Here is a 15,657-nt window from a genome sequence, read left to right on the forward strand (position 1 = left end):
CTGTGGATAAGTGCTGCCGTGCCTGGCCTTGTGGCTCTGGGACTGCACTCAGTTGAGTGAATGCTAAAATCCACCAAAACACTTTGAACAGACACCTGATATTTATCCATAGCTCTGGATGTCACTATTCTGTTGTGGCTGCGAGTCCATGTGCTTATCAAGACATTATACGTGTCTATATACACACACACTCCACCTACCCATTTTTCTCCTTCAACAGTTAGACTTTTCCCTAACTTGTCACTTGTTTTGATACAGGAAAACCTTGATATCAGTCATGGGAGATGTTTGGATATGAGACATAAGAAACTGTTGCAAATGTTGTTGCTTTTTATTCTCCAGTAAGTTCACTGGTAAATACACTTGCAATGGAGATGTCGTGTTGCCTCATGTGTCTTGTTAGCAGGCATCGTTTTCCCAAAGGTTCTTTTCACACATTGCACTACAACTTTACAGCTCAGTAAAATACTCCTGAGACCAAAATAAATCAATAACTAGAGGCAGAGTAGGTGCAACCCCAGCCTCACCAGGGGAAAGAGGAGGCAGTGGACTCAGGAGAGCACTGGGGACCACAGGCTTTATTTGCCAGTATTAGTGGGCAGCACATAGTATAGAATCATAGAGCTACAGACTGTTTTGTGTTGGGAGGGACCTTAAAGCTCCTCCAGCTCCAACCCCTGCCACGGGCAGGGACACCTTCCACTAGAGCAGCTTGCTCCAAGCCCCTGTGTCCAACCTGGCCTTGAACACTGCCAGGGATGGGGCAGCCACAGCTTCTCTGGGCACCCTGTGCCAGCGCCTCAGCACCCTCACAGGGAAGAGCTTCTGCCTAAGAGTTCAGCTCAGTCTCCCCTCTGGCAGGTTAAAGCCATTCCCCTTGGCCTGTCCCTACATCCCTTGTCCCAAGCCCCTCTCCAGGCTTCCTGCAGCCCCTTTAGGCACTGGAGCTGCTCTCAGGTTTCCCCTTCAGGAGCCTTCTTTTCTCCAGGCTGACTCAGCCCAGCTCTCTCAGGCTGGCTCCCTGTGGCTGCTAGTGATTGAATATCCCCACAGAAGCCAGTCCTAACCTCTGGCAGCAATAGAAGAGGGAGGCAGTAAGATTAAGAAAGGATAAGCAAGAAAATATTGAACAGTTTAAAAGACCCATTTGGAATCAGGGCAGTTAAGCTCATCACACTTATAGCTCATGGACCTGAATCCAAGCCCATCCCTTCTGTGTTTCTTGGATTTCAAGTACTTTGGGACAAAGTCTTTGCTTTCCAATGTAAATATAAAATCTCTGTCTTACTATTAGGATATGGGACTGAAGGAGTCAGGTCTGTGTCCTTGTGGAGATGCAAGAAGCATCATCCCTGTGGATGCAGAGGACTGGAACACACATTCCCTCTGAGAGGTGCCAGCCTGAAAGCACCAGTGTTGGTCTTAGGGCAAAACTGCTCCCTCCACACCTGGGCAAACAGCATCAATTACTCAGGAACAGATCTTTCCAAGGCCTTTGGCATTTATTTGGAAGTCAGGGAAAGAAGGCACCCAAGTACCTTTCAGTGTAAGGCCCTTGCCTCTCTGTGCTTCATCTCTGCATCTGTCAAATGGAGACTGGCAATGCCAGATGGTGAGACTTAAAGGGCATCAGCTGCTCTGGTACGAGGGGTGAGTGAATACCTGTAATGTCTAACACTGTACAAGTAACTTAGGCCCTAAATAACTGAGGAACCCAGGTCTTTCATATGAAAGAAGATAGCAGATGGTGACACATCTTTGCAACCCTGCATCAATTCCAGCAGCATCCACTTCTCCCCACTCTCTGCTGGACTGATCCTCTCTTTTGGCCATGGAATTCTGGATGCCAAACACTGAGTAACTCGTACCCTCAAATCATTCTGAGATAGGAAAAATCCAGTATTTCCTGTTGGCTCAGAAAATGCATTAACCCATTGGGGGTTTTCCTGGGAGGGAAAACTGTGGGAAGCAGTGGGCTTACTGTAAAAGGGATGAGATGGAGGAAAAGCCAGGTGGAGTGGCATTGAATTGTCTTACCTTCTCCAGATCCTAGAGGTTTCAATGCTGTTTCTTTCTTTCTTAATGTCAGTGAACAGCAACAGGAGTACAGAGAAAAAAAACAACCCTGTTCCTGAACTCTCTGGGTGTTTTCCAAGTGTTTTCCCTAATTCTTCACCCACCTGCACCTTAACTAGTTTATTACAATAGAGCTCAGGGGCTCTGAAATGCCACTGTGGGGACCAGGGGATCATTTTAACCTGCTTTGTATTCCCCTGAACAGCTGTAAATGACAACACAAACTGTGCAGCAGCAGGGAATTTGAATGCCTTTGACATACATTTCTACACTGATCCTCAGTAAATTAATTCAAAGAGTTGCTGGGGATTTTGGGGAGAAGCTGGAGAATTCAATGAATAAAGGAAGCAAATTCGAAGCAGAGACCAGCTGGAAACCTGGGGGAAGGGAGAGAGGGGAAAGGGAGAAGGATAGACAGGAGAAGGTACGTACAACATGGAGGAAACCTATGGAGCCAACTGGCCTGATCTTCAGGAAAGGGCCAAAGCGTGTGCTGAGCCCACAGCCCAGGGACAGCAGGGCCAAGAGCCCTCCTACCCTATGCAATGCTTGGGATGGAAGTATTCCTCATGCTGCTCTGCCTCTATTTGGCTAGAGATGTTAGCTACAATTTCCATAAAGATTAAAAGCCTCTCCTGCATTCGTTCACATTCAGAAGAAGCTCAGAATATGCCTCTGGGTGGAAGGCACTGCTGAAAACAGCACTTTGAATATGTACATCTCTGGAACATCCTGACTCAAAAGGCTTATTAAAAGCCTTCCCCAGATATATCAGGCTAATCAGAGCGCTAGCCTGCGTTGTTTGCTGCATTCAAGCTGGTAATCCTGTCAATAAGCTGTTCTTCACACCTGCACGTACCCTTGTCCCTAGTGCAGATGAATAGCAGATTTCTCACACTGGAAAACTATCACCCCTGCAGCTGGCTCTTTGCTGGCACATCTGGAGCTGGTTTCAGACCAGCGCACTCTGTTGGTGAGGCAGTTTGATATTCTGAGAATTAAGAGGCCAAAAGAATATAAAACTCAGCCAGAGTCTTTTCTTCAGCAGGTACAAAAAAAGTCTTGTCATTGCTCTTCCAGCCTCCTGATCCTGCAGGGAGTCAGAAGCAGCATAATTCCGGGCACAGATTTTACCTACCTGCCTCATGCTCAAATAGGTGACATCTGGGCACCCTTCACTGCTGAAAGCATTGCACGGTGGCAGCAAGAACATCATTGTCCTGAACTTATTTGGAGAGATTCTCTTCCCATAAGCATCCCACATCAGTCTGATGGTCCTGAGTGTTCCCTCTCTCCCAGGATAGCAATACTATTAAAGGAATTGTATGAAAAACAGCCAGAATGAGACTGAAAGAAGCAAGGATCAGTTCCAATCATCTGCTGTCCTGGAGCATCACAGATCTGTACCAGCTGTGAGGCTGGGACATCAACCTCCCTAACCTATAAGGATTGACTTAAACCAGGCTCATGTCCCATCAGCACTGACTTAGAGCAGTCCAAGATACGCCTCAAGTCCTTACCTGGAGTCTTTTGTGGTTCTGTCTCAGTTTGGAAAGCAGGAGTGGGACAGCTCCCTGCTAGCCCTGAGCTGGCTGTCCCTCTGTCACCAAGGCACTCGTAAAACTCCTTCCCACCTGACAACTTCATCAGGGGTTGAATCTTGCAGGTTCTTTGCTTAGCCACATCTCAGCAAAAGCAAACCAACCCCTTGCATCTGACTTTCAGAAGGCCTCAAATATCCACGGGTGGTATTCTGAGCCCAGAATCTAGTCTTAATTTTTCCACTATTGCTAATGACCATCAGCATCACTGTCACAGGAACTGCCCTCATCTTTTCTGACACATCAGTTGACTGTGGCCATTGCAGGAGGGTTGCCTCTGGCTCAAATTCTGTCTCTTGGGCCAAATGCAGCACTTTCCTCTGTGGGAGCACCTTGCTGCTTATGTATGACATTTTCCAAGCCCACAGGAACTACTGACCTTTCTCCCATCTCTCCTTGTTCTTGTCTATGTTTGCTGGCCATCCGCAACAACAAATGAATGGCACTGACCTTCACATCAGATGTCAGGATAGATAAAGTGGCCAAGGAGAGAAGACAGGGGAAATGTTGCTGGAGTTTTCCTTCCAACACCCCTAAATGTGCTACTGCGATAGAGACATTAAAAATGCCAATAGATAGCGAGATGAGATGGATTTCCTGTAATCTCAGATTCATCATATTTTACCCGTTACAATAGCAAACACTGAACTAACGAGTGGTCTGTGTGGGCAGCAGGAGCATTCCTGTCTACAGCAAGTGCTGTAGCTCATACTAATGAGTCAGTGCACAGCTGGAGAGGTGTGCTCTGACCTAAGCAATCTGTAGACACAGTGTCCAGCTTTTCTTATCTGCAAAGAGCCTACCACCACCAAAACAGCAGCACTGAATAAAAGCAGTGAATAGAAATGACAGTGGAAGTGAGGGTGGGTGGAAGGGGAGCTGAACTGTCCCCCTGGCATCTGAAAAGGGCATGCGCTTGATTCTCAGGGGAAAGCAAAAGTGGCAATGTAGAGATGCTCTTCAGTCAGTTGGGTTCTGATGAACAGCCAGCTCCCACATCACCTGGGGAAGGTGGCCTCTGCAAACTCAGGCTGAAGCCTTCTTGAAACCAGCTGCCTTGTCTGAAGAGACAATTGTCTCTATGTCTAGGATAAAGAGACCTACTCTTTTTCCCTTAAGCATTCATTACACCTGGGTTTTTCTATCTCAAAGCTCAACAGAGAAGTACAGACCAAACCTAACACCAAGGTCCTGTCCCGCTGCAGAGTTCAGAGTTCTGAAACTACCTGCTGTGAAGTGCCTGGGCAAATACACTGAGGACTTTGCCTTGGTCTTGAACTCTCTTTGACAGCCAGTGGCAGTGCCCATGGCTTGGTGGGTTACCAGAGGAAGCTGCACATACCCATCCTGTGATCTCCTGCTGTGACCACCCAAGGGGTGCCTGAGTGATTGCAGGAAGGCCCATGGGACATGGACTCTCCATCAGGGAACATCAGGCACCACCCAGCGAGTGCCTCAGCAGCACCTGCATATGCTGCTTTGTTTGGCCTCTGCTCCTTCAGACACAGACCACCTCCATTTGTCATTGTCACCCACAATCACTTTGTTCACTGACACCAAACCAGCCTAATGGAAAGACAAAGCTATTTAGCAAGACTGAAGGGCTCCCTTCTCGTTTGAAGTTTGGAAACTAAAGTTTCAAATAAAACTAATACCAAACTCAATCTCAGCCTGTATGCAACAACTATAGTCCTTTCTGCTCGATCAACCCCTCATACGCTGGTGTCCTGAAACAAACCACAGCCAGCAGACCTGATGCTTTTCAGATCCCACAGCAAAACCCTGTAGTTGTGGTCAATGTGCAGCACTAGTGACTATGGCTTTGCCTGGAGCCTGCTACTATATATTGCTGCCTCTATTCCACACGCACACATACACACACCCCAACCGCCCTTCATTCCTTCCTACTTATTTCTTCCCCTCCTTCCCAAAAAGCCAGTATTGATGGTGACCCCTTTTCTGCTTCCATCCTGGGGCTTACCAGCTTTATTCTAAGTTAACATGCTAAACCCCATTCTTGTTTTCCAACTTTTACTTCCCTCCCAACCTAAAACATTTTAGCGTTCGCTTATACAATTTCCTGCTTACAGCAATAATCTGAAGATTAGCTGAGTAACAGTGAATAGTTATAAGGGAGCATTGCCCTATTCTGCAACTGAAACAATATAAAATATCATTAACTGTATAGCTGCTTTATGAGCTTATGATCTTTTGTAAGTGATTAGTTTTCTGTCTCACATGATATATGAGGACATGTTAATAACAGACACAACCGAGCCAGGAACAAGTTCTTTTGGGCAAGGTACAAGAGCAAGTTTTCCCTTCCCAGCTTTGGCAAGGGCTAACTGTGACATTCAGTCCAACTGGCTGCCTGAGGCCGAAGTGATCCATTACCCCTACAGCTGCCAGTGGCTTTGGAGGGCTCTGCTGGAAGTAAAGTCCCTCTCCTTTGTAGCTGGGGTTGAGAACATCTTCTTTCAGTGGGCTGCTCTTGCCTCTGGCTTGACTGTTTCAGCTCTGACCACACTGTGATGGCTTTTCTCCTTCACATGGTATCAGCAAACACACAGACAAGCAGAGGCTGAATGAAGAGATCGTCATCTTTAGCATGACGCATTTTCCTTCCCAGCCATTTTGCCTTGCTCATCTCATGTCCCAGTCCTCAGCAAGCACCAAGTAAACTCCTTACTGGGTGCTGCCACTTGTAGTGTGAGCATTGAACACCCCACTCATGATTCCTACGTTCTGGTCCTTGTGTGCCTCCACTAATGCAGCAGTAAGTATTTAAAATGTCCTTTTAAAATGTTGGAGCCATCAGCTCCATGTCCCTTTAAAATGTTGGAGCCATCAGCTGCCAACACCCGAGAAGAACGCTGCAATCAGCAATTCCCCTCACAAACCTCCCCATTTGACTTCTCACACTTGACAGTGCCTAAACATGGCACTTAATTCAAACCCCCAGTATCCAACTGCTATCTCCTGCTGCAAGCAAAGGATTTCTTCTGCATCTTCACTCAGCATTTACCTGCCCTAACAGACCAACAAGAGCCAATGGGAAGACAGAGGGTGTCTTCAGAAAAGGATTCATCTCATTGTAAGGCTTATGTCAGAGCTGTTCTTTGATGGTGCCTATACCTGTCCTCTATCCACAAACCCTTATTTCTTGTGTTTCTACCCTGGGCAGAATCACATATGTTCTCAAGAGCCAGCAACAGATATGCAAAAGCACCTTCCTGTTTCAGACAAGCCATCTCATGTACTGTTCTCCAGCCCAACATTTAATTTCACAGTTACAACTCTCTGGCATGCAAAATTACAGGGTTCAATGGCCTCTGAGTGAAAACTGGGGAGCAAAGAAATCCTTCCCCACACTGCCTTGTCTCCACAGGGTGATGCACATTGCAGCAAAACCCTTCTAATGGCAATGGAAACCAAACAGTCACTGCCCTCTCTCATGGGCCCCTTCCACAAACAGAGGAGCACATCAAGCCCCGCAGGTTCTGGAGCAGTCTGAGTTCCTGCCAACTTCTTTCAGAAGCTTTCCCAGCAGGGACCATTAGCAAAACCTCCTCTGATTGCCAGATCAGGAAATGCCACCCTTCTCTGTGAAGCTGAATAGCTTGTGAGGGAATGAGGGCACACCTATGAGGCACACATCCAGTCACAACTGAGAGGTGGCAAGTGATGGCAAGTCTATCACCTCCCACTTAACAGAGTTGGTCAGCAACCATTGAGACATTTTGACAATTCTCAACATGTGAAGCATTAAGAAAAATCAGCATATTGTGAACTAAGAGGCTGCATCCTTGTGCCACTGGGGAGACAGAGGCAAAGAGCAGCCAAATGAACTGACCAAATTCACTCTGCTAGCAGAAACCAGAAGAAAACATTGTGTGTCCCAATTCCCAGAGCAGTGCTCCTGAAGAACCTCAGGCCAGTGTCTTTAAGCTCCTGGGATACTGTCTAGGTTACCTCCCACACTCTGAGCACATGCCTGTAATTCATCTGAATGAATAAGGTGGCCCCAGTGATGTGGATTTCTTCCTTCTCAGCTGCTGTGTGCGGATAGCCTGACTGTGCTCTACAGTACATGTGTTTTGTTGGCAATCCTAAATGTTCAAACCTGGATGCAAGCATTTTTGTATAAAGTGAATTTATACCTCAGTGATTCTGAATTTTTAAAATGCCTGGAGAGAAGAGCCACTCTGTTCAGCAAAAGCCTTGAAGAACCAGCACCACTGATCCTTGCACTCCCCTGCTCCATCCCATTGCCTCTGAAAGCCATTTATTATCCAAATTTCAGGTTTACAAAATCCACTGTTGTAAAGCACGATGTTCTGCTCACTTCTAACACAGCCCTGGTACAACCACTCAAGAGAGACAGCAGGAAAGCAGCACTTACCTGGGTTACTCTTGGAGGTGCGCACGGGGGTGTAATGGTTTTTGGAGGATGTCCTGACTGGGGTGTTTTCTTTGGGGGAGGTATCTATGGCCGAGATAGTCTCTCTTTCACAGTGTGCTATTGGGATTGGTCCCTGCTGCCTTAAGATGTCAGCCAGAGCCCTGGGGAGAGAGAAATAGAGGGGGAGGGAAATGTTATTTTCACACGGTACTTGGAATGGCATTCAGCATTTTCACTTCCACAGTCACTGTGGAACAGCAGAAGCTGGATTTCTACCATAAACAGGGGGGAAAAAAAGGGCAAAAATAACAAAATAAAAGCTATGGCTTAAAGCTCAGTTTCTTTTTTTTTGTGTCTGCTGCACATATTTATAGGCTGGCCTAGCTATTGTTTAGCTTTCCATATGCTTCCACTAATTCACTTCACCCCAGGGTTATGTTATCTTTCCATCTTCTCCTTGCTGGCAGTGACAATGCAGATGAACTGTTCTTAGCACAAAGCCTTTAGAAAGGGCCACCACTGAACATGCCGGAGCCCTAAGACTGCAGCACTGTGATTTTCTAAAAGAGACACCAAAACTGTGCTGCCGAAGCCAAACTTCTTTAAGCCTGAATCAGATTAAGAGTCAGGTTCCCACACTCCTTAAATCCTTGTTTTTTAATGCAGGAAGCTCAATACACCAGAGTGGTGGGAGTGGGATTCTTAAAGAAGAACCAGAAGAAAAGGACTAAGCAATTTCCATGGGTTAACACAGCAGTAGCCTACCTTCAGCTAGTTGTCCATTAGGGATTTCTTTAATGGTACTGAGGTCTCTGCTGTTCCCCAAGAAAAAGAAATGTCACAGTTGTATCCAGTGTTTTCCCCTTGGATGAGTGCATACTCAAAGAAATTTTTAACTCTGTGAATTATCATGGACACAGTGGAACAACTATGGCATGAAATGCACTGATTTTCTTAGCGCAGCAACAAGTTACCTCTGGAGTCATAGGAAAAGGAGGAAGGATGTGGCCTGTGTGGATTATAAGGGAGGGTGGCATTTTAAATGGGAAAGAGTTTCAAGGTTCTTTTCTCTCAGCAAAGGGAATATGCCTGATGTCACCTTGGGTATCAAGAAAGATGTAAGAAGAAATTATTCCATTACATATTTATGAGAATGATGCTGGTGTTGCTTGTATCTACTAGCATTCCTTAAATGCCATATTTCTGGTCTTCATACGAGAAACAGCTTGGGACCTGAGTCTCTTCCATTTTCCAGCTCGTTTCCTCTACAGACTACTGTTCCTGTATAATACATGCTCTACAGAAGAAACTCAGTTCTCAGAGGCTTCAGAAGAGGATTAGATGAGTTTACAACCACCTTGTACACAATAAGAATATTTTAAACCTTATTTGATTATTTATTGTTTACAGAGGGAGCAGGCATAGAGGCTACAACCAGTCATATGCATATGTGGGCATACTGGTGCATACAGAGTAAAGGGGTTGTAACATGCAGGGACATGAGAGCACAGGGGTTTTTGTGCTAAGACAGGCTCAGAAAGAGGTGACTATGAAGATGGGTACTTAGCCATGTCCAAGGTCAGGTCAGGGACTAGTTTACACTTGGAAGTGGTTGTGTGGATGAGGTAGAGAAAGGCAGTAGAGAAACTCAAAAATGAGGAAGTGGAGCTGGAGGTACTGGGGGGATGGAAATGGAAGAGTACATATCAGTTCTCCCTGAAGCTGAATTTGTTTAACCTGAAAAGAGAGGCCAAGAGAGGACTTACGTCCCACTAATGGGGAGCTGCAAGGGAGACAGAGCAAGGCTGTTCTTGGAGGTATAAGGCAAAGAAGACAAAAGGCACATACTATAGTAAGGGCAATTCCACTTGGTTATAAAGGACCAAAAAAGACACAGTGAGATAGGAAAATACTGAAACAGAGACCCAGAGAGGCTGCGGGATTTTCATCCTTGGAGGTCTTCAAAAGCAGCTGGATAAGGCCCCAACAACCTCCTCTACCACTGGAGTTGCCCTTGATTTAAGCAGATGGCAGGAAGAGTGACCTCCAGAGGTCCCTTCCAACCTAAATCCTGCTACCATTCTGAGTCTAGGATCACCTCCACTGCAGGTCAGCTTGTGTCTCCTGATACTGTTGTCCTGTCTCCTACTGACACCACTCTGAACAGGCACTGGTAGAGACCAGAGGAGGTAGGTCCACCCTACCTCCTGGGTGGACAGTTCACCTCCATTCACTAAAGAGAATAGAGGCAATTGAAGTGAATATACCCTGGAACAATTGGAGCCTTACTCCCTCAGACATGATCTATCTGAGAGCCAACCCCTGAGCCTTCTGCTCTCCACAAGGACAAAACCAGGCTAATACTTCAGTGTGTGAGCAGTTTCTTGTAAGACTATGCTTGGTTGTTCCTTCGTTACAGACAGGACCTGAACTCACCGACCCTGACCACAAAGGATACAGCTCAGTTGATAAGAACAAATTTAATCCCTTCTTCGGTTTTCATCCTGAAGGAATAGTAATAAAAGCAGCTCTCTGGGTTAGTTCTTGGTCACAGCATAACAAGTAAATGATTCCTAGTCAGGTGCCAGCCACATGGAAGAGAGGAGGCTGCTACTCTCAGATGGACTGAAGGTAACACAGGTGACGCTCAGGAAAGTGTCAGACTACACGAGATGAACATCACTATCAAAAGCAGACCTAGATCATAAGTGTATGCGACTAAACCAACATGAGTTCAGCAGTACTGAAGGTGTAGTCTTCTTATGCCCTAAACACACCAAACTGTGTGTCCTCAGTGCTCACTCTTTGTCCTCGTCTTTAACGTCTAACAGAGAAAAAAAAAAAGACTGTTCAGCACCAGCAGAACAAAACATTATAGGTGGGGGAGAAAGTCACACTTGGATCCAACTGGTTAGTTCCTTGCCAATTCAATCACACTGTTGTGTGGGATCCAGTTTATTTCCATAAAGCACCGAGGGCTGAGTCCCACGCTGGTGGAAGGTCAGTCACACTGAGGGAACGATTTGGTCAGTAGGAGTCCCTCAGGTACAGCTAATTGTCCACTGCAAAAGCTTCAATAGTGAGACAGTAATAGTCACTTTTGCACCTCGAGTGTACAGCCATTCGGGTACGTTTAGTCCCACTGATGTCAACAGCACCTTAATCACCTGCACGAGGCTGTGAGACACTTCAAACATCTCTCTATGACAACACATCTCTTATCTCAGGAAAACAAACCTCGCTCGCTGCAACGCACTACCTGTGGCACCGCGCGCAGTAGCCAGCGCTGCGTAACTGTGCATCATATCCTGAGATAATGATTTGTGACAGTGTTTGCAGTCATGTCATTCCTGTGAGAACACTAACACTGCCTTCCACGTAAACCCAGAGTATAAATAGCGACAGCAGGGATGTTGTTCCACACCAGTGCTGGACCAGCAGCATGGGATAAAAACAACACTGATGTCTTGCATGGCAGAGACATCCCGAGGCACAGCAGGTCAGGTCCTGCTCTCAGGCATCTCAGCAGCGGAGGCTCTCCTGTAACTCTGCACTGAGCACTTTGGGAAGAACCACAGTAGATTAACACAGTGACCTGACTGCAAAGAGGCCAATGTTTCGGAATACAAAAAGCCAGAAGGGGTGGGTATAAGCAGCAGGGTAGCAAGGTCAGGCATCAACTGGGATCCCGATGTTGAAAGGTGAAATCAATAGATTGCTAAAGAAAAAAGAGAGTGAAGGCAAGCTAGAAGAGGGGCAATGGCAGGAGCAACAAAACCAGAGCAGAAGGAGAAAGTGAGCAGAGCAGCACAAAATGGAGGGAATGGGCAGGAACAAACTGCAGTGAAGACCAGACAGATCATGAAGTCCAGCAGTTATGAGGAGGGTACTCATGTCTCAGTTCCAGCATGGTGATGTGAGAGGGGAGAGACGAGCTTCTTTGCACCTCAACTCGGTGATTCCGTAAAGCTTGTGTTAGCCAGACCACACTGTCCTACTAGAGGGTCCAGCCCCAAGCACCATAAAGAAAGAGGCTCAAAACACAGCAGAGAGAACCCCACTAAGAACCTGACCCTGATCCTTCTAGACCCAGACTAAAGCAAGGACTCCAGGGGCGTTTCTTCAGGCTCAGCAATGCCACTGACTGCAGACCCATGCTCTTCCTGTAGGAACTCTCACACTGTGAGACGCTCCCATCTTCCCCAGCCACGTCAGTGCCTTAGCTTCCTGACCTCAGCAATTCCACTATGGCGATTTGCTTGCCCCCTGTACCCATGCGGAGAAGTTCCTTTCTCTTAAGTGCTCTGTGCACTGAAGAAGGAAGGATTTACCTGGTATCACTGAGAAAGCACAAGGCAGAGCTCACAGTCTAATTCCTTCCTCATGCCCCCCTCACTGGCCAAGGAAGCTCCATCTGAATAAGCCCATCCCAGGTGTCCCTGGATATTTGTCAGGTTTTTTCAGGACCTATCTGTGGAAATGCAGAACTCATGTCAGTGCCCTAAAGCCAGCGAGGACTTCATGGACTGTATTTGATGGTGGTATCTCCAGTTCACACATAACCCTCTCCTCTTGGATTAGAGAAAAAAAGACACAGATCCTGGGGAGACAGGGAGAAGCAAAGTTAAACCAGAGAGGAGTATCTGGTGTAAGAAGTGAGCTTGCATTTGGCTCTAATGAGCTCTGAGACACATCAGGTACTGTGATGGGGGGGACTAGAGTGCAGCCAGAACATCCACCTGCAGAGGTTGAAGGGACCTTGTAGCCAAAGAGAACATGACATTGCAGGGGCTGTGAAGGACCAACTCACCAACCCAGCCACCAGAGTCAACCTGCTGTGCTAATTACCAAAGAGGTAACAGCTCTCAGGTCCTTCACCACATCTTTTCTGAAAGCAGTGTCCTGTTTTCCCAATATCCATGGATTTTCAACACTAATTGATAGTGTGGGCCCAGGTATCCCTTCTAGTGTGTGCAACAGGAGCTTTGGTGACAGCTCCAACACGTGTGGCCTGTGGGAAGTAAGAGCAGAGATGTCTGCAGATGCTGGACAGGAAAAGGTGATGGGAAGAGCTGACTACTTCCTCCAGTGCAGGTTGTACGTGTGCAAAGCTTCACTCTATTGCCCTCTGAAAATCTCTCCTTCTGAAAACCTCTCTTGGAGACCTCCTGGGGTGTCAGAAAACAGTATTGCCTGTTCCAAGCCCCCGTGAATCTGGGGAAGAATGACCAAATGGATCTGGCAGAGCACAATAAAACCAGCAGTGTCTGGCTGAGCTGAATGCCTGCTAAAAGCATAGCTGTGATGGAGTTTGTGGCAGAACTCCAAAGGACTTCAGCACAGCCAGAACTTCACTACAAGTCCTTAAAATAAGAGTGAGGTTAAAGACTCCCCTATGCTCTCCTGCTAACCCAGTAGAAAGAGGCGATTTGTCCAGCTCACAGGGAAGGGTCTCCCCAAGGGAGAGGGATTCCCATCACCAGCAAGTGGCACAGAGCACGGCCGTGCATTATTCCTGGCTTGGGTTGGTGCCCGTCCCCAGAGCTGCCGCACACCTTGTCCAGCTTCAAGTGCTGACCACACAGAGCCACGTGCTGTCCCTTGACCTGTGCTATGCTATGAGATAGGCTCCCACACTGCAGCTCCTGCTAGCTGAATGCTTCTTTCCATGTCGCTCCCCCATGTCAGCTGTGAAGCAGCAGAGGGGAAGGCAAGTGCGCACTGCCTCTCATCAGCTCTCCATCCCTGCTGCCTCCTTGGCATCACCCCTAGGGCATGTGTCTGGCCACACTCTCTGATTTCACTACCAGAGGGATGGGCTTTAATTGATTACACAAACACCTCTGCAAACTGATCCATGGAGGGAAACACGGGGATGGGGATGCTGCTGCCAGCAAACCCCTGTGGGAAGCAGCCTCCTTCACGTGGAAGCAGCTCTGCCAAAGTAGATGATGCTTCAGAAAGTGCAGGCACTCAGCAGTGTGCTAGACATGCACCAGCCCCAGGTCAGCAACAGGGAAAAGAGGTCTCTGCATCTGCCACAAACAAAAGGAGCTGGTACTTCAGAGCAGGGTGTGTGGGGAGGAACACTAGGAATGGTTTTTCACCTGAGCTCACATGTGCCCCATCACTGGAGACATTCAAGGCCAGGCTGGACGTGGTTCTGGGTTCTGATCTAGCGGAAGGTGTCCCTGTCCACTGCACAGGAGTTGGACTTGATGAGTTTTGAAGGTCCCTTCCAACCCAAATTGTTCTGTGATTCTGTGTGGTGGGTACCTACATATGTGTGTATATGAATAGGTGAATGCATCCATGGAGTTAAGAAGTCAAAAAGGCTAAACATTAAGATGCTGTGCACCTGCACCCAGCAGAAGTGAGGATAAATTCTTTCTTAAAAATAAAGCCAGATGTCTTCTGAAACAATCTTTCTGCCAAATACAAGGCATATTTGTGAAGCTCCTGGAATTTACACCAGCTTTAATGATAATTTTCAATGCAAACTTACTTAGGGATGTACAAAGGACCATATCATTGCTCCAGATGATAACAGAATGAGGCTGGCAGTTTTCCTGACTCACTCATCTTGGTGAACTCAAAACTAAAGCATAGGTGACATAATTACACTACAGATACACACCCAGCATATGAACGCATGTATGTGAAAGTACATTTCACCTGAAATAGTAGTATAGGAATTACACTGATAAATCAATGAGAAAAGAACCCTCGCTGTGAGCTCATCATCTCTCCTGTCTCTATAACGTGAGGTGAAATCAGCAACTGGAAAGTAAAGATATCGCCTTAGGTAAAGGTTCTGGAGGCTATATATCAAGTAGTAAATATCAGCAGTGCTTAGACTGCACATCTCACACAAGTACTTTCCACATTTAATGCTAATATACAAATTGAGTGCGTTTCCTACTATTGCTGTGATGCGAGCAAGGAATTTACTGCAGTCACTAAACTCACAGGTTTAAACAGGTAATACCCATTCCTTTGAACAGTTACACAGCAGGTCCAAGGAGAAATACATGGTTATGTAAAGATTTTATAATTAAAAAGTTAAGATAAATCTCAGAGCTGACATTTCATAGAATCCCAGCCTGGTTTAGGTTGGAAAGGACCTTAAAGCTCCTCCAGCTCCAACCCCTGCCACAGGCAGGGACCCCTTCCACTAGAGCAGCTTGCTCCAAGCCCCTGTGTCCAACCTGCCCTTGAACACTGCCAGGGATGGGGCAGCCACAGCTTCTCTGGGCACCCTGTGCCAGCGCCTCAGCACCCTCACAGGGAAGAGCTTCTGCCTAAGAGCTCAGCTCAGTCTCCCCTCTGGCAGGTTAAAGCCATTCCCCTTGGCCTGTCACTGTAGTTTTTCTGCAGAGAGCTGTTACAGTGAGCAGAAAGCAGCCAGGGCAGCGAGGGTCAAGGTGGCACAAGAAGCCACCCACTACCCCCAGCACCACTGAGGGCACAGAGCAAAGACCCGCTGCCATGCTGGGCATGGGTCCTCCAGGCATCCACCTTCCACCCTCCCAGTTTCGGCCCCGTTACCAACCTGGCTCACGGTCTGAGGTTCCAGAG

The 15,657-nt window shown here is 47.1% G+C and overlaps 1 protein-coding gene across 3 annotated transcripts in view; it reads right to left on the reverse strand.

Moving 5' to 3' along the window:
• The window catches only part of SHISA6 (shisa family member 6), a 224,798-nt gene that overhangs the window by 202,450 nt on the left and 6,691 nt on the right, over nucleotides 1-15,657 (reverse strand). For all 3 annotated transcript variants that reach the window (XM_057423453.1, XM_057423443.1, XM_057423433.1), the window contains exon 2: nucleotides 8,080-8,240. In XM_057423453.1, the coding sequence (XP_057279436.1) occupies nucleotides 8,080-8,240 (161 nt within the window). The remainder of the gene's footprint in view (nucleotides 1-8,079; nucleotides 8,241-15,657) is intronic.

This window comes from Pezoporus wallicus, unplaced genomic scaffold, assembly GCF_028554395.1.
Source record: "Pezoporus wallicus isolate ANWC-B61680 ecotype Strahan unplaced genomic scaffold, APGP_CSIRO_Pwel_v1 contig_8723, whole genome shotgun sequence".
Lineage (NCBI taxonomy): Eukaryota > Metazoa > Chordata > Aves > Psittaciformes > Psittacidae > Pezoporus > Pezoporus wallicus.